The sequence below is a fragment of the Sciurus carolinensis genome, chromosome 6 (assembly GCF_902686445.1).
Source record: "Sciurus carolinensis chromosome 6, mSciCar1.2, whole genome shotgun sequence".
In the NCBI taxonomy this organism is placed as follows: Eukaryota; Metazoa; Chordata; class Mammalia; order Rodentia; family Sciuridae; genus Sciurus; species Sciurus carolinensis.
The window spans coordinates 106026885-106051116 of NC_062218.1; the positions used below are offsets into that span (position 1 = coordinate 106026885).

The 24232-nt window shown below is 37.5% G+C and overlaps 2 protein-coding genes across 2 annotated transcripts in view; both read left to right on the forward strand.

Annotated features, from left to right (window-relative positions):
* Spink5 (serine peptidase inhibitor Kazal type 5) overlaps window positions 1-520 on the forward strand; it is a 68969-nt gene extending 68449 nt beyond the window's left edge. The window contains 1 exon segment of the mRNA XM_047555991.1: window positions 216-520. Within this exon segment, the coding sequence (XP_047411947.1) occupies window positions 216-235 (20 nt within the window). The 3' untranslated portion in view covers window positions 236-520.
* A 5509-nt stretch (window positions 521-6029) lies between these two features.
* On the forward strand, window positions 6030-19087 carry Spink14 (serine peptidase inhibitor Kazal type 14 (putative)). Its single transcript, XM_053743408.1, is given in 7 exon segments — window positions 6030-6058; window positions 10259-10310; window positions 14427-14496; window positions 17711-17737; window positions 17740-17842; window positions 18779-18798; window positions 18801-19087. Coding segments are annotated over 7 exon segments (324 nt in total). The 3' UTR covers window positions 18824-19087.
* The last annotated feature ends 5145 nt before the right edge of the window (window positions 19088-24232 follow it).

Here is a 24232-nt window from a genome sequence, read left to right on the forward strand (position 1 = left end):
GTTCATTTCTGTGTCTACCTCAACAGGCGCCACACATGCTAGGTGCTCAAATAATGCTCATAAGAAAACATTGGGTAAAATGTGAAAGTAACTTTTCAATGCTAATTCTTAGCAGAGTGTATGAATCTTTTATGAAAGTACAGTTGAGTATACAGCCCAGTTCTCTGCAGTGTCCTCTGAGTTCTATCATCTGACCTCACCATCATCTCTTTCAGGACAAATGATTAAGGATTGATGGACTGCAACAAGGGAAAAGGATTGCCCTAATTCTGAACCATCCTACCTTCGTCATCTGTATATACAAAGAATGCTTCAGAGGTAGTCTTCTTATTTACTATGGAAACAATACAGAGCTGTTGGGATTGGACTCACTGATTTTCAGTCTTTTCCATCTCTTTCCTCTAGACACTGTGGTCTTAGAGCACACAGAAATTCCCACTCATTCCAGTGCTCTGAAAATGCCCAGATTCACAATGGTGTCTGTCCAACTGCCTGTTTAATAAAAGTAGACTCAGCAGAAACACCCTTTTGGGATTTCTTTGTCACTGCCTAGATAAAAGGACCTTTTTTTTTTATAGAAGCTGGATAAATTCTACGTCTTTTTATCTGCAAATAAACTCATTGGTGGACAGAATACTCATTTTCTTATGTTCAAGTTGCTATCATAGTTGTAGGGAGTGCATAGGTCTGAGATAAGCAATGTGGACACCCAGACATCCAGCAGTATATAAAGCTACCTATTACAATACCAGCACTCCTATATTTTCATGGATAAACATAACTGTCTCTCAGTTATGTAGCCTATTCAATGAACAGACTAGCAATTTCTTATACCAGTTAGTTACCTACTTGACAATTCCATACCTGGGGGCTTTGTACCCATAATCTGGGAAAGACTAAGGAATATGATTACCAATATGTGCGAATCTCAGAGGTAGCACTCTCCAATAAAACAATACAAGCTACAGTCACGATTTAAAATTTTCTAATAGCCACAAAAGAAATGGGTATATTTAATTTTAGTAATGTATTTTTATGTAGTCCCACATATCAAAGCTATTAATGTAGCTAATATAAATTCTTCAATTTACTTAAGTCTTTGGTATCAGTGTGTATTTGATACTTTAAGTACGTCTTCTTTGGACCAACCACAGTCAAGGGGCTCCATAGCTACATATGGATAGAGGTCACCACATTACATAATTCTACTCTACTGTGAGCAACAGGCATAGGAATGAGGAAAGGAGGAACCACGCCATTAGCTATTGGTGGAATGAAATGATTTGTGGACTCCTGCCTCCATGCTGAAACTCTCTCATTCTATGAATCTGGGTAATGGTCTACCTAGTAGCCTGGTTCACCTGAAGATTCTGGGCTGGTGGTTGAACATATTCCAGAGGAAGAAAAACTTGGCCAACCCTTCATGGATGAAAGCATTCTTAGTCAACAAACTCTGCCTGGAGTTGCGGACCTATTGGATTTGAAGAGTTCATTTTATACATTTTTCTCTCTTTTTTGTTTCTAAGTTAAGTCTCCAGTAGGTCAATTATAATAGGCTTTTATGATCTTTATCCTTTATAACAGAATGAAAATCCATCAATCCCTATGTTGTTTTGTTCTATGTTGTATTAAGAAAAAGGAAAGGACTATTAATCATTTTAGGTATGAAAATATGGTTTATTCAGAAAAAAATGAGAAACCAATATTGAAAGTGTTTTCTTTGGCAATTCCAGGATTTGGTTTAAAGATTCTATGGCACATGAAGCCTGCAGCCCCTTCCTGTTCATATGTAGGCAATCTAGAAAACTCTTTTTATGACTAAGAAAGTTTTTTAAGAACTGGATGTTTGTGTTATGTCATTTTGAATGTTACTGATATCTAGACAAGAAACCCTTTACATTCTTTCATTTTTCTGAAGTAAAATGTACAAAACTTTTTTATTCACCCTCAAAGAATTAACCAACCCTGGCAACATCCTGGGTCCCAGGGAAAGGGTATGGCTTAGAGACAGAGTGGGATTGGAGGTAATGGGATCTGGAATAGATATGAGAGACAGGGAGCCCCAGGGACCTCAGGGTGAACAGGAACAAGATGGAGATGAATAGGTGAGGAATAGGGCAGGAAACGAAGGAAGATAAAGTTGATTGCTTAGGATCAGGGTTAATAGTGTAAATGTGCTGAACACATAATTTGGGATTTAAAAGGTCTCAAGTTGATTTCTTTTTGAGTACATAGCTAGAGGTGCATGAAAATGCCACTATGTCAAAATGGTCACAACAAAATTAGCTGCATTAAATGTCAATAAAACAACTCTTGGAGTTACCTCTTGAGTTACATCCTGATTCAGAGGCAAATGGAAAGCAGACCCATCTCCATAAAGCTTCACAAACTAGATTCAAAATTCTAATTCCAGGATATGACAAAGGATCCTGAGATGGAACCAAAGAAAACAAAACTTTCTACTCGCTCCTCCTGGCTGCTAGCACAGACTTCGGCATCTGTCCATAGTTGATATTTAGACTCTGTTTCAGAATATGTATTTCAGAGATCTAGTCCTTTCAATCTCTTTATTTTTTCAATTATGAACTCTCCTGGAATCTTCCTTTCTCTCTCAAAGCTTCAGAAAACACCCAAGGAGAGCACCTATGTAGACTATGGATTGACAAATTTTTCTGTAAGGAGCTCAGAAAATATTTTTATTTTTTATGGAAGATATAGATAGTCTTTCTCATGACTATTCAATGCTTTTTTTTTTTAGGGAAGGAAAAGTTATTTGGTGCTCACAGTTTCAGAGGAGATCTCAGTTCATAGATAGCCAACTCCATTCCTTGGGCTCAAGGTGAGGCAGAATATCAGGGCAGAGGGTACGGTGGAGTAAAGCAGCTCAGGATATAGCAATCAGGAAGCAAAGAGAGCTCTGCCTCACCAAGGACAAAATATAAACCTCCAAAGCATGCTTCTAGTGACCCACTTCCCTATCTGCTATAGTTACACCCAGGTTCATCCATATCAGGTATTAATGCACTGATTAGGTTAAGTTCTCGTAACCAATCATTTCACCCACTAACCTTTCTTGGGTTGTCTTAAACATCAGCTTTGGGGAATACCATATCAATCATAACTATTAGTTCCCAAGGGCTCCTCCATTTGTGAATGGGATTAAAGCCCTTGTGAAAGAGGCTTCACATAGTATTAACTTGCTTACCTGTCTCTCTTTCACCACATGAGAATAGAAGATTCCTCCCCTCCAGAGAAGATTGCAGCAACAAATGGTGTATTGTATACATAAATGCAAATAAATGGATTTTTGTATGTAAATAAATCCAACTGTTTTAATACAACTATAAAATTGAGCATCACTAGTGCAAAAATTCTGAAATCCTAAATGCTGCAAATCCCAAAATTTTGGAGCACTGACATGATGCAATAAGTGGAAAAGTCCACACTATGAAACATTTTTTCATTGCACAAATATCATTTAAAACATTGCATTAAATTGCCTTTGGTTATGTGTACAAGCTAAATGAAACAAAAATGAATTTAGTGTTAGGGCTTAAGTGTTAAGTGTTAAGTCTTATCCCTAAGACTGACTCTTTCTCTCTCACTTCAAATACACAACACATATATATATATTACATATGTGCTCAGCTGCATATATATATGTATGTGTAATTATGTATATACAACATGATATATAGAGACTATTTGCATATACTTATATATATACATTTATATATTTCTTTGTATAATATACACAAAAATCTCAAATTTATGTGTTTGAGAATATTTGTGTATATATGCACATACATATGTGTGTGTGTGTGTGTGTGTGTGTGTGTATATATATATATATATATATATATATATATATACCTATATATGAAAATATTCTCAAATCCAAAAACATCCAAAATCTAAAAATCCTCCTGGTCCTAATCATGTTAGAAAAGGGATATATGGCTATATTTACAGAAGAAATGATGGGTTAGATTTGGTCTGTGGGACTCTAGTTTCTGGGGTGTAGAACAAGTCAGTAATGAACAAACATCTGTCTTTTGTCCTTTGTTTAGGTAAATCATTTCTCTTTGCCCCTCTCCAGTCCCTTAAACACTAAAAACTCTTCTTATTCTAGGATAGTTTTAGTAGAAAATAATAAAAGTTGACATTTATGAGTATTTAACATGGTTAAAACTGAGAGCAGCACAGGGCAAGGTTTGCATGTGTTCCCCAACCTGATGTGTTATGCTACAGACTGAATTATGTTCCTGCAAAGTTTATAGATTGAAACTGGAACCCCCAATGTGATAGTAATTAGAAGAGGCAATTAGAGAAGTAATTCAGGCTAAATGAGTTTAAAGACTGAGACCCTGCTGTGACAGCATTGGTGTTCTTAAAAGAAAGTATGAGAGGCACCAGGAATCTTTGTGTGCTTGAGCACAGAGTACCCCAAAACTATCTACCAGTCAGGAAATGCTCTTGCCAAAATCTGAATTTGCTTTCTCCATGATCTTGGACTTCTTGTGTCCAGAAGTATAGGAAAGTAACTTCCTGTGGTTTAAGCCACCCAAATGAGATGTTTTGTTATTGCAGCCCAAGCCAAATAATACATTATTCTCTTTCTGCTGTGCTTTGTGATATTCTTGGTTGACTCCGTCTTGAAGCTCTCATATCTTACCCAGTTAGATTCTAAATGTGCCCTCAAATAACATTCCCTGCGGACTTTACCAGTGATGAATGATATCCTAAACTTCTAGAAAAGAAGCAAAACGGAATGCCTTATTCCTTCCCTGACACCTTCCTGGCACACAGATCCCTTTTGAGAGATTACTATTGAAATTAAAGTGCTATCTAAACAATATGACTATAAATAATTTTTCAAGCATGAAGGATGATCCGAGAAAGACTCAGATACAGATAAGTGCCAGGTATTATTCTTAAAACCTTTAAGTAGCTAAGTAGCTTCTGCAATTCCCAAGATGGACTTCAAACTCTTCCTGACAAGCAAGGCCTCTGTTCATCTCAAGCTTCAACTCTGTGTTGTCCTCCTTCCCTTCTGCAGTGTAATAATTTCTTGAACTTGTTCCCATACAACATCTCCTACCCATTTGTGTGTGTGTGTGTGTGTGTGACCAACACCACCTTCTTTATTCACCCTGGTCCTCTTCCTTCCATTATTCCTTCCATCCTGCAAGTTCCACCCCTCCAAACTCTAGACTAATTTTTCTTACCTCTTTCCTAGACACAGTTTTTACTCTAGAAGTTTTCCATAAACTTTTCCCCCTTTGAATGTTAATTATTTATTGCATTTTTATGTTCCCATAATACCCCATTCTCACACCCAAACTATCAGTTGTCACTGTTGAGTAGTTGCTTATTTATGAATCTATCTTTGTCACCACACTGACTTTTCAAGAGAAGAGCTAAATGTTCTTGTCTACATCTCCGATGCCTAGAATAATATTAAATATGGAGCAATTCCTCTTTAAAAGTGGTTGGGTACACTCAGACATTTAAGATAAGCGTTTTAAAAGAAAGTCGTTTTAGGACAGACGGTTTCAGTTCTGGTCAATAACATAAAGCTTACAAGGAAGAGGGAGGAGTATTATTTGTCAAATAATTCTGCATTCCCTTTCTGGTACAAATTTGGAATTTCTGGAAATAAACTAGTTACACAAAATACATATTTATAGAATAAACTCACCTCCCCTGCTGAGGAAGGCTACATTCATGAACTGTTTCTCAGAAACATTAGCAGAAGTTGAGTTAAAGAATGCAAACATCAGCATGAACCCAGAAAAATATGTGGTGAGGTGTGTTTTTGTAACTAATGCTGTGCTTACATTCAACTAACTATTTTTGTTAGCTGAATGTATGATATGTAGTTGATAAAGATCTTGTTCAAGAAAAGGTCTTTATTTCCAGTTGATAAAATACTGAATTGACAGCTAGAAGAAAGAGGTAATTTTCCCAACATCTTTAATATGCACGGATATTGACTCTGATGAGAATGTGATTTTCTGCACATCCAAATGGGTCTAAATCAGAACTACAAACACAGGTAAGTGGTTTAGGATGTCCTGTCCTTGCACCTCTCCCTCTACTCTCATGTGACCCAGTTCCATGCTTTTTCAAATGATATTGTCTATCAGAGTGTGTTTTCAGACTAAAATGAATGCAAATTATATTCAGTAATCCCAGAAAATTGTTCATTAGATAAAGAAATATTCACTTCTGTTCATTTGTGGAATAGTTCAATTTCATAAATGCAGAATATGTGGCAGAATGAAGTACTCTTGCAGTGCATAGCAATGGGATTAGTAATGAAAAGTGAATTCTAATGCCTTCACTTACATGAAAGAAATCCAGGGAGACTATAGTAAAATGACATGTTGCCATCTATTAAGTTTTCATCTCCGCATCCACTTTTCTCCAAGAATGTTAACTGACAAAGTTGCTAGAACTGCTATTGTCAAGGTCTCTAAAATGAACTATCGACAATTTGAGGTTACAAAGGATATTTGCTTAGGTCCTACATAGAAACTGAAGAATCCAAAAGAAAATTCCACTTCTTTCTCCATCCAGAGGTCATTCCTGTGCACTCAGAAGAGGTGCCAGCAGCTGGGTGGGCTGCTGACATAAGATTCACTTCAAACCTGATAAGATAGATATTATTGAAAAACAAAAGGCAAATTTCAAGAGCGTGTAGAAGTTGGAACCCTGTGTACTGTGCATGGAAATGCAATATTCAGCAATCATGGTGGAAATAGAATAAAGGTTCTTCAAAAAATTAAAAATGGGATGGGCACCGTGGCGCCTGTAATCTCTGTGGCTTGAGAGGATGAGACAGGAGAATCCCAAGTTCAAAACCAACCTCGGTAACTTAGTGAGGCTCTAAGCAACTTATCAAGTGAAACCCTGTCTCTAAACTAAAAAGAAAAAAAAAAAGGGTTGGGGATGTGGCTCAGAGATGAAGTACCCCTGGGTTCAATCCTTGGTACCAAAAAAAAAATAAATAAATAAAAGAAAAATGAAACTACAATATGATCCAGTAGTCCCACTCCTGGGTACATGTTCAAAATATATGAAATCAGGATTTCAAAGAGATAAATTTTTAAAATTATTTGTTCTAGTTAGTTATACATGACAGCAGACTCTACTTTGACTCATTGTACAAAAATGGAGCACAACTTTTCATTTCTCTGGTTTTACACAATGGAGCCACACCATTCTTGAAATCATACATGTACCTAGGGTAATAATGTCCATCTAAAAGAGATAATTTAACTGTGGTATTCAGTTCATCATTATTCACAATAGTCAAAAAGTAAAATTACCTAATGTCCACACACAGATGAATAAAGAAAATTGGTGCATATATACATGTAATTGAATATCACTTATGAAAATGTCATATGTCACAATATGTATGCTCCTTGAGGACAATATGCTAAGTGAAATATGCCGAACACTGCATGTTTCCACCTATATGAGGAATCTGAAGTAGTTGAATTCATAAAAATAGAATGTAGAATGGGGCCAGGGCCATGAGCAGGGGAAGATGGAGTGGTTGCCTGATGGGTAGAGAGTTTCAGTCATTCAAAATAAAAAAGCTCTGGAGATCTGTGGTAAAATGCTGTGCTTATAGTTAACACTACTGTACTGTACCCTGAACAACTTGTTAAAAGTGTAAATCTCACATCATTTTTTTTTTTTTGCCACAATATGAAAAAGAGAGATTTGTGCTTGGCTGCATCTTGAGGAGGCAGAAGACTTTGAAGAGTGTCTAGTGAACTTAGCAGTATTTAGAATTCACTGTGGTAGAATGCCAAATCTCAGCTAAGCAGCAGACACGGTGAAAACTTATAGAAACAAGATTGTCTGTCTTCATTGTGTTTCCTCCATCTTTTCTTCAATTTTCTAGTCCTTCTGAAAATTTTCAACCATGTGCAATAGCAAGTGCTCTTCAGGGCTGGGATTTTAGAAAACTCCTTTCTCCATCCAGCTCTCTCCTTGTTCCTCAATATAGCTTCCCATTGACTTCAGCTGATGTTTTAATGTTAGGAAGCTGTAATGGTTAATTTGAATTGTCAACTTGATTGGATTAAGAGATGCCAATGATTAAGAGATTTCTGTGTGTGTCAGTGACGGCGTGTCTGGGAATGATTGGCATGTGAGATAGCAAACTGAAGTGGAGACCCTCCCTAAGCATGTGCAGCACCGCACATAGGATGGTGGCTTGGATGGAATAAAAGTTGGAAGAACAAGGAAGTAGTTGCAGATGCAAGCTCGGCTCTTCTTGAATGGGTTTTTGATCACTGCTTCAATCCTCTGAGGATATCAGACTCTTCACTTCTTCACTCTTCCAAAGCAGATTCTGCCCGTAATTCTCCAGGTAGTTTCCAGAAACCTTGGTCTTGGACTAGGATAGCACTGTTGATCTTTCTTGTTCTGGGGCTTCTGCATCTTGAACTGCACAGTTGCTGGTTCTTCTAGGTCTCCAGCTGCAGAGGGCCATTGTGAACTATCCAGTCTCTGGTCTTGTAAGTCAATCTAATAAATCCCTTTTTTATAATCATACTTCCTGTTGATTCTGTTCCTTTAGAGAATCCTAATACAGAAATCAAGACACCCCAAACAGGGCAACTCTTACTTAAAAGGGTATAGTGCACTGAGCTTCCCTTCTCTTGTTTATAATAACTGTTATTTGATTAAGCTTCAGAACTGTTTGGTAAAGTGAGATAGGATAGCATTTACATGTGAGAGTCAAGGCTTCCAGGCCACTGGGGCCACAGAAAGTGCAACATAGTGGCTGCTTACAAAAGTAATGACAACCCAATAATGTTTCAGTTTTATGTTTTAGAGGATTCAATTTTGGCTTGGTAAGAAATTAATTTTTATAAATAAATTTTTACTATAATTTGCATAGTTCTGCATGGTATCACATAAACAATACCAAAATTTATTATGAAAAATTTTTAATGCACACAAAAGTAGAGAAAATACATTCATAATTATATTCATGTGTCCATAATCAAGTTTCTACAATTGAGAACCCATGACCAGGACCTTAGAAACAATGAAATATGTTCATCAACTGAGAATAAAACATTTTAGGGACAATTTGTCATTGAGGCTAACTTATGGCAATGTGTGGAAATAAAAGTTTTCATACCCTAAAAAAAAAATAGCTGCAAGATTGGATATGTAGAATAATTCAATATAGACAAAGAAACAATGTTTTGGACAAGTGGAAACAGAAAATCCAAAAGTCAGAGAAGTCAGTGTCACTGTGTTTGTTCAAACATTGCATGGGGTCAAGGGTCAAGGGCATTCTCCTAGGGTGCTGCAATCTTCTGTACACCTTAGTGGTCTGCACACCTCTTGTAAATACACACGTATCAGCTGTTCCTTTTCAGGCACACAGAGTCTAGGCTCCTCTTAGTGAGATAGAGGAGGTCGATGCCCCAGACATCAAGGAGAAGAAAGGCTGATGCTCAGTGTGGGTGATTGGCATTTATCACCCACTGTTCTGCCTTCGTGGATATTAGTTTTCTCTGAGGCAAGAAACATCCAAGCCAGGAGACATGGGCACTGCTATGGGATGAGAAAATAGAGAACTAGATTCAATAGAGCATTGCTGCCAATAGGAGGAAAAGGAAACAAAACAAATGATAAGAGACAAATCAATTATTTCCCTTTATCCTTCAGTTTGAATCCTGGGGAGAGCAAGTATTCTTATTTAAGTCCTCACTGAAATGGTCATTTCCAATGCATTTAAAAATAAAGCTGACAGAGAGTCTATGTATGGGTTATTTTGTTTGTCTTGTTTATTTGAGCAGGCCTGGAAGTATTCTGCCTCCAAAACTTGAAAGTAAATAAATTTCTTTTTTTCCTTAAGAGCTCAGTGGTAGAGCAGCTTTCCTAGCATGGCATGAGGCACTGGTTCGATCCTCAGCACCACATAAAAATAAAATAAAGCCATGTTTTAAAAAAGATAGAGATGGCCAGCTTTCAGGAGAGAATTTTTGTCTCCTGAGGAGTTAGTCAGGAATGAATATAACTACTTACCCTCTCCTTAGAAAAGTATACAGATTTCAGATAGAAAAATTTTGCTCTTCTAGGGAATTTAAATGTTTGGTTGAGAGGGATTTTGAACAGTGATTTTACTGGTTTCTTGAAAAAGGTGTTTTACTTCACCACTTTGAGACACATCATATGCACACTAATTTAAGTTGCTTTACAATTCCTATTTCTGTAGTCTTTTTCTTTTTATTGTAGTTTATTTTAAGAAGTTGTGGAATAAACTTTACAACCAGTGAAGAATTGCAATCTGCAGGTTGAAAACAAATTTTTTGTTCTACTGCTTCAAAGGTAAAGCTTCCTTGTGACAATTGTGAATATGGATGCACGCACAGGTGCTCATTGCCCATTTACATCAGGGACAATGGGAGGGAAAGTGGGGCCCTCTGTTCAGATAGATGCATGCTGATTAGGACACAGCAAAGGAGTGCGTACCTAGAGTTAGTTGTGGACCCTTATCAAGACTTAGATGCCAGAGCCCTTGCACCTAAACATCCTACAGCTATTATGGACAGAATTTGTTGTCCCAAAGAGAGGTGGAGAGAAGCAAGGACGTCTTTGAAATGGTACATAAATCCTGAGGGAAGAAGAAGGTGAGGCCTGGGTGAGCTTAGTGTCAGGGCCTCACTCTAAGGACTTCTTAGTTATTTACTGGTGGCTAATCTGGGTCAGTTAGCTTTCTATGCTATTTAATTGTTAGCTCAATTAAGAACACCTTATAGAACATGATTACTATGCATTGCAGATGGGAAAATTCTGTGGTTCCGAGGAAAGAAATTACTTTCTGAGTTGACAAAACATGGGCAGATCTTCTGTTTCTGCATCCAGAATTTGCATTCCATAGTGGAGTATCACTTCCTATCTGCACTGGGGAACAAATGAGCCACTCAGGAATATGACAGGATGTTTTCAAAATATTCCACATTAGATTACAGGTAAAGAGCCCGCAATTTAAGGAAAAATATCTTTTTCATATTTTACGTGCCCAGGTTTTTACTGCAAGTCTCCGGTAGGATCATTTATAGGTATTTATTAAAATGAAATTAGAGATACATTAACTGATATAAGAAATCTGTTATCCAATATTTTAATAATGATAAGAACTATAATTGCTAAAATCAACAAAAATTGAAGAATAAGTATAATTAATATATATAAAATAATGTCATCAAGTATCTAAAGTCATGTTCTATGTCTGTATCTCAAATGAAAAAAAAATACAATAGTATGTTTCTAAAGGAAAAAATGCAGAAATTATATACGATACAAAATTTGAATATAAGCATAAAAACATGGTTTAGGTATGTTTGTATATATTTTTTTTAAATTGGAAAAATATTATCTCAACATATACTTAACCCCATCTCTGATTTGTGAGACTTTCTTTTTATTTCTTTTTTTATATTTCTATTTTCCAAATTTTCTAACGTGACATGATTTCCATTACAAAAGAAAATTCTGGTCTTTACAGAAAGGAAGGCAGAGATCAGATAGTGATAGGAGACACTCAGTAGGATAAGTGTCCCTCCCCTGTTAAATCACAAAGGCTCCAGGATTGCTCTAGGAACAAGGCTACACCCATGGCAAACAGCAACATGGTATTTCATGCATCACTGCAAATTCTATCCCTGCCTTCTTTGCCTTAGTTGTTCCACACTTTTTTTTTTTTCATTCAGATTAAAGGTACTAGTTATGTGGTGTAGAACATGTAATGATTTTCTGCTGAGCTCTTCTGACCAGGCATGCTCCTCACAGTTAGATTGCCTCTTCTCTTGCTTGCCTACTAGGGCCGCCTTTCCAGTGATCTGTTCTCATTGCCTCGAGTCTTCCTCAATACCCTCTGCCACGGTTTGACCTGATTTCAAGGTGAAAGGTTGGACCTCCAAGGGCTGTTCAGACCAGCACATGATGCTCCAGTGCCTTGGCTCTCCTAAGCAGCTACTCTGTCCTCTCCTGAGGCCCTAAGTCATGCACCTTAAAGGAGTAGCACTAGTCACAGAGGTGCACCTACATTCCTCTGGTTTTTCTCTTCTAAGGTGGGTCACTGTTGGCATGAGGGATGGGAGAGAGTCTTCTGGCTTGGTGCTTTAGATCTCTGGCTGTTCTGTTGGTTCTTCATTCCTGCAGGAATCTAGGGAAGATTTCAGAATGAAATGTGGGCGTGCTTAACAAGTTCATGATTATCTCAGAGCAGGCAGAGTTGGCAGTCCAGGACATAGTGCCAGAAACTTCCAACAATCTGGGGAATGGAGTTCATGGAGACATTGTAATTTTTTAAATAACCCATATCCCACCAGAGCATATCAGTGAGTTTATATAATTACCTTCTTACACCTATTACAGAGCAGAGATCTAAAGGATACAGGGAGAACCAGGTCACTGTTGCAGGACTAGGGATACAGTGTGAGTAAGGGTGGTCTGGGCAGACCCCAGAATGTGTGGATTCCATATTGAAGTCAGTAGTGCTGCTATAGGGGAAATTGATCCTGAGGGAAAATTTGCTCACTTTCTTCTCTGTCTTTGTGTCTGGATAAAATAGACATGAGATGGCACAGAATGGTTTTTCTTCCTCTACAGTTTGTTAGGATGGCCCAAGAGTTTAGCATTCATATCAGAAGATTCTCAGCATAATCCAACTTGCCTGCAATATCAGGAATCTTTGTTTGATCCGAAGAGCTATTTTCTACTTCATGAATAAATACAGACCTATTCCTTGGTGGAGGCACTGTTGTCTAGGAGTCTGTAGTGGCCACATTACTTAGTATTCTCTCAAAAATATGAATGTGGGTGAAACTCCAGGTAAGGTGTTGCCTTTTCAAGACATCTAAAGTACTTTCACACTAAAATAATAAATTGTGCAGAGTGTCTTCTGATTTACATGTGTTTATTGAACATTTACAAGTCTATCCCTGAGCTCTATACTTTTCAATCTTTTCGTCTTTATGATGGTTAATCAAGGTTTCTCATTTCTAAGCTTTGTTCCTGAGAAAGGATGGAATAGGATTTCCAAATGTAGTGTGCTACAAAGACAATGAACTTGCTGAAGAGGGCTGCTTATTTCAATATCTATAATATTCTGTTTATCTTTACCTAGGTGATTGTACAGAGGGTTTACACACTGAGGCAGCATCAGTCCAAGAACAGGCCAAGAGGGAAATGGTTAAATCTTTCTGGGTACTCGCCTCTTTTGTTCTTCATTTGGATACAGGTTGTATCAACTTTAGGTGAGTACTTTGGCTGATCCTGACAAGAACATAAGGTTGATTTGTAAACTTTGACAAGTTGTAATCAGAAAGGCACAACTTTAAATTAAAAATTGTTTAATTGGATCATTTACATATAGTATATATATGATAAATTTGTGTGTATGTATATAATATATGCATATATATGCATTGAGAGAGAGAGAGAGAGAGAGAGAGAGAGAGAGAGAGAGAGAGAGAGGAGAGAGAATGAAGAAAATAGAGGCTAGACAGAAAAACTCTGGGTCAGTGTGCAGTCACCTTGGTTTTCCTATCTATTACATGCAGATTTTGAGACCTAACTCACAGGGAAAAGGAGGCTTGGGTAATTCAGTAGATGACATGTAAAAGTGAATAGCCTACACCAAAGCACATCTCAGAAATCCAGGACTTTTGATAATTCTTCACCCTGTTTTCAAGGGGATCATGATGTCATGATGAGGAATGAAATCATAATAAGATCTAGTCTCAAGGATTAATATCTCAGTTTTTCACGTATCTAAAATCAGGCAAAAGATCACAGAGTTCCAGCATATCTTATTTCTTTACTATATTGGTTACCTGAATTGAATTCTCTCAAGTACAGGTTAACTAGTATTAGAAAACAAACATACCAGGCACGGTGGTGCATGCTTGTAATCCCAGTGGCTCAGGAGGCTGAGACAGGAGGATCTCAAGTTCAAAGCCAGCCTCAGCAATTTAGCAAGGGGCTAAGCAACTCAGTGAGACCCTCCCCCTAAGTAAGATACGAAATATGACTCAGTGGTCAGGTACTCCGAGTTCAACCCCTGGTACCAAAAAAAAAAAAAAAAAAAACCAACCAACCAACCAACCAACAAACAAACAAACAAAAAACACCACCACAACAACAAAAGAAAACAATAAAAACTTTAGTGTTTTGGGCTGGTAACCTTTATGGGAATGGTGATACATTGATACAGTAATGCTGATTATTCACAGGAGAAGTACTATTCCATATTTTTTAATGAATGAATACATATATAAATAAAATAGTGTTTTCAATTATTGAAAGCTTCCTTTGTAATACATCAGAAAATTCTGCCAACAGAGTAAGCTGTGATTTGCCAGGAACTAGATTCTGTAACTATTTTCATGCATTCTCTAGTTTCAGGCCCTCGACACTGGTGGCCACCACATGGAATTATTAAGGTAATTGTCCACTGGATTTCCCAGGACTGGGATTCTAATTTGAAGGTTTTTTTTTTTTTTTTTTTTTAAATCTTTTGGATTATTATTTGGAACTTTACTACAGCAAGGTTATCCATGACATTCTTCAAGATCTCTTCATATGAGGCTGGTAGGTACACTGCTGGTATAGGAGCCCAAAGTAGAGTGATCCAAACTGGGAACCAAATCAGAGTTTGTTCATATGTATACCAACAAAGCCTTGCCAACAATCGGCAGGGTGCGACAGGTTCTTAAGAGCCCCTGGGCATTTGCAGGCAAATGGATGATATTGGAGAATATCATGCTAAGTGAAATAAGCCAATCTCAAAAAACCAAAGGATGAATGATCTCGCTGATAAGCGAATGAGGACACATAATGGGGGGTGGGAGGGTTTAGCGTTAGGGTTAGGGTTAGATTTAGGGTTAGGGTTAGGGTGGGTGGCAAGAATGGAGGAAGGAAGGACTGTATAGAGGGAAAAGAGGGGTGGGAGGGGTGGGGGGAGGAAGGAAAAAAAATAACAATGAATCAAACAACATTGCCCTATGTAAATTTATGATTACACAAATGGTATGCCTTGACTCTATGTACAAACAGAGAAACAACATGTATCCCATTTGTTTACAATAAAAAAAAAAAAAAAAAGAGAGCCCCTGGGGGCTGGGGAGATAGCTCAGTTGGTAGAGTGCTTGCCTTGCAAGCACAAGGCCCTGGGTTCGATCCCCAGCGCGGCAAAAAAAAAAAAAAAAGAGCCCCTGGACTTGTGTATTACCCTGGTTCCTACTCTCAAGGAGCTCACAGTCTGGTAGTCTGGTGTAGGGAGCTCCTGGAGTGAATGAGCCTAAATGAATGTCTTTAGATGCTCACACGAGGGTTATGCAGGTTGTAAATAGAGGAAACAACATTGGAGTATGGATGGAGGAACACATAAAAGAGTAAGACCTTTAACCTTGTATGGGAGCAAACTCGAGATGCCTTTTCCATATTTGCCTGCTCCTCTGAACACTGCATGCATTGTGAGGCCAATAAGTGCATATTAAGTGAGGGAAAAGATGAATGCAAGATTATTTATTTTATTTTGGCAAAGATTTGCATCACTATATTTCATTTTGGAAGTATTTGTGACTTAAACATTGTATGGAGTGAATTTAACTCCATTTCTTCTTTTAAAAGTCAGTCATGAGTTGTCTGATGAAGAAGATAATTTTGAGGGCAGTTTGAACTTCAGAGACACAGCTCCAGCAAAAGTGTACACTGAATCTGTCCAGAATTTATACTCTGGTCTCATAGAGTTCAGTTCTAGAATAAACATGCTTCAGAAGACTGCTTGCAGTAGAATACCTGTCCTTGCCCAGTTATCTATTAACAAAAATAAATTTACTCAAATTTCTTTAAGAAATATTAATTATCTGAATTAATACCATATTGAGAAAAACTGATATATTCCTTTGACTCCTGAAGCTTAAAAATGGACAGGAAAAGCAGAGAAGGTACTAACTTCTTTGAATAAATGAACAGAATAGTAAGATAGAGACATTAATTGGGATAGAGATGATGCATAAAGTGACAGGTGAAAGCATCTGTGACATGGGACATATAAGCAGAGACCTGAAAGATAAAAAGGAAGCATTCAGCTAGATATCAGAGGGGACACTCCACTTCAGACACCCGTGTGACTGAGTCAAGGGGTGAGAGGCAGATGTTTACAGTTCAAGCAGTCAGCAGGACCCCTCACCTCATGAATTTCTCTTTCTCCAAAGAGAAAGAAAAAAAGAAGCTGAATTTATAGACATTGATGATATCTTTACTAATAATCTATATTTAGATCGAACTACTTTATACTCATTTATTCACCTAGCAAATATTGATGGAGCAATACTAAATGCCAATATATGTGCTGGACACACACACCCACAATGGTTTAGTTTAATCAGACACAAACCTTAAGCATCCCTTTGGGATGTAATTAGTTGTGCAACTAGTTGACTACTTATACAAACGCTCATTATAAACTGAATAAAGGTATAACAAGAAATATTTCAAGGAATAGTCTGAGGAAGAGGATTATAACCAGTATAGCTCTGAAGGAAGAATCATTTTACACTGAGGTAAAAACACGCTTGCTAGGTGGTCAGGACAACCTAGAATACAAGGGACAACTGGGGAAAAAAAAAAAAAAAAAAAAAAACCTAACTACTGAAAGGCCAAAGAACAAAGTGATATAAGAGAAAGCTGAAAGAGCTGGGAGATTTAGATCACATGGGACCATTTAGACTCTAATAAGAAAGTCTCTTTCCAAGAAAAATGAAGTGCAATAAAAGAATTTTAATCAAGGGAACAAAAGTATTCAACTGATATTTAGATGCTGAAACTGTAGGAAAAGGAGATAGAGAAAGTAGAGGGATAAGTTAGTGGTGGTGGTGGACTTGCCGTGAAGATGGGATTGGGTAAAAGGGAAGAGCTTCTGAACTCAAACATTACTCCCAGCCCAACCCTCTCTCCACAGTGTATCTGTGGTGCTTTATCAAAACCAATCTCATGGTACCTGTAGAGCCCCAGAGACCACCAAGCTCCACACTTTCAATGACACCAGCACTATTCAGGGAAGACCTTCCCCTGTAAGTAATTACACCTGGGTCCCAGTCCCCGTTGAGAATGCCTCTTCTTTGTTTTCAGGTTTACCTACAAAATTAGGGAGCTTATTTTAGTGATCTCACATTTCATAACTTTGAGATAGAAGACAGCACTGAAAGGTCCACAGTGGATAATATTGATAAAAGAAATAATTTTAAATTAAGACTCATAGTTTTTAATGAAATATCTTTTCCTACATTGGGCTTACAGTTTCCTTAGCTGAGTGGCATAGAAAATATCTAATACTATTTCATAGTTAATAATATGGGTATAAAGGAGATTGAGAGAGAAGATCAATTTCCCAGACACATTCTTCATTATCCACTTCCCCCACCCAATTATAGCATACCAGGCCTCTAGTTCTCAATTACCAAGGGGATCCTACAACAAGGGTATCATGTGGTTATTAGTGGAATATGCATAGGCTCTAGTTCTAGAGTCTGTGAAGTTCTTTCTGAGGCTGGAATATGTAATGACTATGCTTAGATTTCCTAATAAAGTCCAAAGGTGTTACACCTGTCTGAGCATGGCTCTAATTGTATCATTCTTTCAACTCAATTTTCAGATCAATGTCCTTATAAGAAAGTGGACTTGAGTTGTTCAATGAAAGACCAGATCCCTGCCCTGACTTAAAACAACCCATCTGTGGCACCAATTTTGTAACCTATGACAATCCCTGCATCTTATGTCTTGAGAGCTTGTGAGTACTTCTTGGGGAAAAAAAGGAAACTATGGCTGTGCTCATTCATAGCCATTGCTATCTACCTAGAAAGGTCAAGGACTCCAGCCTTTAAGCCAGGGATTTGCTCGGGTTTCTACAGATAGCAATCAGCCTCCCTCAGAAGGACATGTGCTACTAGACAGCCCACTGGAGTAGAAAGCAGACACATTGTACGAACTGTGTTCCTCAGGTTCTTTCTGTTTTGGTATGGTGGTTGATCAGTTTCTACTTGAAGTTCTTAAATAACCCTTCGAGTTCCCAAATTCTGTGATTTTAAGATAGATTATAATTTTGACTTCTCTTAGGTATTTTCCACCTCTTATGTGTCCGAAACTCTAAACTAGGATGAGGTAACTTTCAACATTTTGGGTCCTTCATCTATGACTCAGTATTCAGACTTTTGGATTTACATGACATGACCCTGAAATCTCACATCCATTCAATGTTTTCAGAGTTGATGCCTACATGAACCAGGGCATTTTGAAGGAGCAAAAAGTTTCCTTAAGGTATCAGACTGGAGCCCTCATCCCAACAATCATTTTGTAATTTTGTATAGAGGCAATGACAGAAATGTGCAAACCCCAGGTCATCCCACTCGAGTAATTCAACCAAAGAATGAGAATTTGGACCAAATAGGTGAGGGCTGGTATGCTTCACACATCACAAGCTAGGCCTAATTTAACTTGTTTTCAAAAATACTGTAGCATATGTCATAATAACTTATAACAATTACATCTTAGAATCATGGAAATACGACTGGGTAGGAAATTCAATAATTTGACTTTTGTCTTTAGTCATTTCCTATTATACTCTGAATCTTAATTTCTCAAATATAAAACAAGGGTGCTAGATAATTTTTAAAGTATTTTTGTGGCTTTGATATTCTACTAATGAAAGTGTTATTGTAACTCTTAGGAAATCTCGTGGAAGAATAAAGTTTACCACGATGGAAGGTGCTGAGTGGATATGATATGGAAGAAAATAACCTCTTCTGTCCTTCACAACCATCCTCTTCAATCTCATCCCTGCTTCATCTCTCCTCAGATGGGTTCTTGATGGACAGAGAGCTTTCAGCAGATATCTTGAGGTTCAATTGATGGGTCTCCTCTCTCACTGATTTACTGTCTTCCATATTTTTCCTAATAACTTTTCTGACTGAGATGTTGCTCCTAGGTAGAGTGCTTGGCCCAGCATGCTGGAGGCCATGGATTACAACTCCAACACTGCGAATAAATAAATAATAAATAAATAAATAAATAAATAAATAAATAAAACTTTTCTGAAAGTCTTATTGACTTGCATCTCAAAGTTCATAAGTAGAATAAACGGAACAAGTGATTCATAGGTCAAAGACAAACATTGGGATTAATCAGCTCTCTAAGTCCTGTGAACAGTAAAGTAATGTGTAGAAAAGCCTCTGGGTTGTCTTCTCTGGAATGTGACAGTGTTTTCTTCCATACTTCTTTGGTATGTAAAAATAATAATAAAAGAGCTATGGCGCTTTGGACTGTAGTGTTAAGTCGTTATTTGTTGATTTCTACTTCTTTTTTGAATGCGCCCCATGAAATAAATCTTCCTCTAAGTACTGCTTTCATAGTGTCCCAGAGATTTTGATATGATGTGTCTTGTTCTCGTTTACTTCTAAGAATTTTTTTATTTCCCTCCTGATGTCTTCTGTTATCCATTCATCATATATAGTGTATTATTAATCTCCAGGTATTGGAGAAGTTTCTGTTTTTTATTCTGTCATTTATTTCTAATTTCAATCCATTATGATCTGATAGCGTACAAGATAGTATCTCTATCTTCTTGTAATTGCTAACAGTAGCTTTGTGGCATAAAATATGGTCTATTTTAGAGAAGGATCCATGTGCTGCTGAGAAGAAAGTGTATTCGTTCTTTGTTGGATGGAATATTCTATATATGTCAGTTAAGTCTAAATTGTTGATTGTGTTATTGAGATCTATAGTTTCTTTATTCAATTTTTGTTTGGACGATCTATCCAGTGGTGAGAGAGGTGTGTTAAAATCGCCTAGTATTATTGTGTTGTGGTCTATTTGACTTAGACACTACAGCTTAAAGCGCTAAAAAAAAGAAGAGCAGACCAATACCAAAAGTAGTAGAAGACAGGAAATAGTTAAAATCAGAGCCGAAATCAACAAAATTGAAACAAAAGAAACAATTGGAAAAATTAACAAATAAATAGTTGGTTCTTTGAAAAAATAAATAAAATTGATAAACCCTTAGCCACACTAACAAAGAGAAAGAGGGAGAAAACTCAAATTACTAAAATTCGGAATGAACAAGGAAACATCACAACAGACACGAGTGAAATACAAAACATAATTAGAAGCTATTTCGAAAATCTATACTCCAACAAACAGAAAACCTCGAAGACATCAACAAATTTCTAGAGACATATGAATTACCCAAACTGAACGAGGAGGACAATACACAACTTAAATAACCAATTTCAAGCAATGAAATAGAAGAGGTCATCAAAAGCCTACAACAAAGAAAAGTCCAGGACCAGATGGGTTCTCAGCCGAGTTCTACAAAACCTTTAAAGAAGAGCTCATTCCAATACTCCTCAAACTATTCATGAAATAGACGAGGAGGGGAACCCTCCCAAACTCGTTCTATGAAGCCAATATCACCCTGATACCTAAAACCAGACAGAGACTCATCAAGGAAAGAAAATTTCAGACCAATATCCTTAATGAACATCGACGCAAAAATTCTCAACAAATTATAGCAAATCGCATACAAAGATATATTAAAAAGATAGTGAACCACGATCAAGTGGGTTTTATCCCAGGGATGCAAGGTTGGTTCAACATCCGGAAATCAATAAATGTCATTCACCATATCAATAGACTTAAAGTTAAGAATCACATGATTATTTCAATAGATGCAGAAAAACCATTCGATAAAATACAGCATCCCTTCATGCTCAAAACACTAGAAAATATTGGGATAGTGGGGAACATTCCTTAACATTATAAAGGCAATCTATGCTAAGCCCATGGCTAATATCATTCTAAATGGTGAAAACTGAAAGCATTCCCCCTAAAAACTGGAACAAAGGCAGGGATGCCCTCTGTCACTGCTTCTATTCAACATCGTCCTTGAGACTCTAGCCAGAGAAATCAGACAAACCAAAGAAATTAAAGGGATACGAATAGGAAAAGAAGAACTCAAAACTATCCCTGTTCGCTGATGACATGATTATATATTTAGAGGAACCTGGAAATTCCACCAGAAAACTTTTAGAACTCATAAGTTAATTCAGTAAAGTAGCAGGTTACAAGATCAATGCTCATAAATCCAATGCATTTTTATACATAAGTGATGAATCTTCAGAAAGAGAAATTAGGAAAACTCCCCCATTCACATAGCATCGAAAAAAATAAAATACTTGGGAATCAATCTCACAAAAGAGGTGAAAGACCTCTACAATGAGAACTATAGAACACTAAAGAAAGAAATTAAAGAAAACCTTAGAAGATGGAAAGATCTCCCATGTTCCTGGATAGGCAGAATTAATATTGTCAAAATGGCTCTACTACCTAAAGTGCTATACAGATTGAATGCAATTCCAATTAAAATCCCAATGATGTACCTTACAGAAATAGAGCAAGCAATTATGAAATTCATCTGGAAGAATAAAAAACCTAGAATAGCTAAAGCAATCCTCAGTAGTAAGAGCGAAGCAGGGGGTATCACAATACCAGATCTTCAACTCTACTACAAAGCAATAGTAACAAAAATGGCATGGTATTGGTACCAAAATAGACAGGTAGATCAATGGTACAGAATAGAGGACATGGACACAAACCCAAATAAATACAATTTTCTCATACTAGACAAAGGTGCCAAAAATATGCAATGGAGAAAAGATAGTCTCTTCAACAAATGGTGCTGGGAAAACTGGAAAACCATATGCAACAGAATGAAATTAAACCCCTATCTCTCACCCTACACAAAAACTCAACTCAAAATGGATCAAGGACCTTGGAATCAGACCAGAGACCCTGCATCTTATAGAAGAAAAAGTAGGTCCAAATCTTCAACTTGTTGGCTTAGGATCAGACTTCCTTAACAGGACTCCCATAGCACAGAAATAAAAGCAAGAATCAACAACTGGGATAGATTCAAACTAAAAAGCTTTCTCTCAGCAAAGGAAACTATCAGAAATGTGAAGAGAGAGCCTACAGAGTGGGAGAATATCTTTGCCAACCATACCTCAGATAGAGCGCTAATTTCCAGAATCTATAAAGAACTCAAAAAACTCTACACGAAGAATACAAATAATCCAATCAACAAATGGGCTAAGGAAATGAACAGACACTTCACAGAAGAAGATGTACAAGTAATCAACAGATATATGAAAAAAATGTTCAACATCCCTAGTAATAAGGGAAATGCAAATCAAACTACCCTAAGATTTCATCTCACCCCAATTAGAATGGCAATTATCAAGAATACAAGCAACAATAGGTGTTGGCGAGGATGTGGTGAAAAAGGAACACTCATACATTGCTGGTGGGGTTGCAAATTAGTGCAGCCACTCTGGAAAGCAGTGTGGAGATTCCTCAGAAAGCTTGGAATGGAAACACCATTTGACCCAGCTATCCCACTCCTTGGCCTATACCCAAAGGACTTAAAATCAGCATACTACAGAGATACAGCCACATCAATGTTCATTGCTGCTCAATTCACCATAGCCAGATTGTGGAACCAACCTAGATGCCCTTCAGTTGATGAATGGATAAAGAAACTGTGGCATATATATACAATGGAATATTTCTCCACAATGAAGAATGATAAAATTATGGCATTTGTAGGCAAATGGACGAAATTGGAGAATATCATGCTAAGTGAGATAAGCCAATCTCAAAAAAACTAAAGGACGAATGATCTCGCTGATAAGCGGATGAGGGACATATAATGGGGGGTGGGAGGGGTTAGCATTAGGTTTAGGGTTAGGTTTAGGGTTAGGGGATAAGGAGAGTGGTAAGAATGAAGGAAAGAAGGACTGTATAGCGGGAAAAGAGGGTTGGGAGGGGCGGGGGGGAAGGGAAAAAATAACATCTTTGCCCTATGTAAACTTATGATTACACAAATGGTATGCCTTGACTCTATGTACAAGAAGAGAAACAACATGTATCCCATTTGTATACAATAAAAAAAAATAAAACAAAATATAAGAAAAAAAAAAAAGAGCTATGGAGCATTGTACTCTGCCTGGTCAATTTCTGTTGCCCAGCTTCTGCCAACTGCTCATTAAACCTCCTCACATTTAGATTCAGCCCCAAGGTGGAGGCATTTATACACATTTAACGCAGATCAACAACGCACTGTATCTTGAACAGCACCACTCACCCTCCATGGAAGGAAGTCTACATTGTTGGAATTTATGGATGTCCCATTGGTCATTTTTCTTAAATTCTCTAGACACATTTTAACCTCTGAAGGATAGAAACATTTTTCTCGCAGTTATGTTTCCTTGCACCCACATGCATGCATCCATTCTCCCAGCATGGAAAGCAAACTACTATATGCACTAATGTGCACTCTTCCTCTTAGCAGCTCACTGTGCTCAGGCCTGGAATGTGCAGCCATTCTGCTTCTCTATGCTCTATGTAAGGTTCTGGTCAGCCTCTGGATACATGACCAGTGCAAGGCTCCAGTGAAAAGAAAATTTCCTTTCATCACCCTTAGTCTTTTATCTTGAGAATATGAAGAGCAAATAACCCTGGGGGAAAGGAGATGTTCTGACTTAGCTCACCAACTTCCATTGCTCCAAGTCCTGTGTTGTGTAGGAACACCAAGAACTCCGGGCAGGCTTGTTTCCAAATGCTATTACTCTACTTGCACGTTCACAAATCTTTTTCTGTGCAATAAATAATTTGTATTAATGTTACCTAGTGAATTTTTCATCTTGAAAGGTACCATCACTAACCTTTTATGAGATATGGCCTCTGTTACCTCTCATTGTCTCTGGTGAGTCTTTCTTGACTCTGGTTGATTTTCTCACACATGCACCAATGGTAATCTGTTGATCCTTCCATGCAGCTCTCCTGTGCTGAGAACCTGCAAATGCTGGCCATTTTGGTCTGTCCTCTGAACTTTGCATCAACTCAAATTTGCTCCATCTGAGTTCCTCTTTCCTGATCCTAGAATCAAAAATGAAGGTTTCCGCCACAGAGTGAACTTATTATTTCAGTGCTTAGGAATCAATGTCCTTCAATGTCTGATGGTTCTGTGTAGTTGTTTCACACATTTAGTCTGATATTTTATTGTTATTTTAGGTAATAGTTGTCTCTTATACTACATTGTCTGAAAGGGGAAGACATCCTTATTATG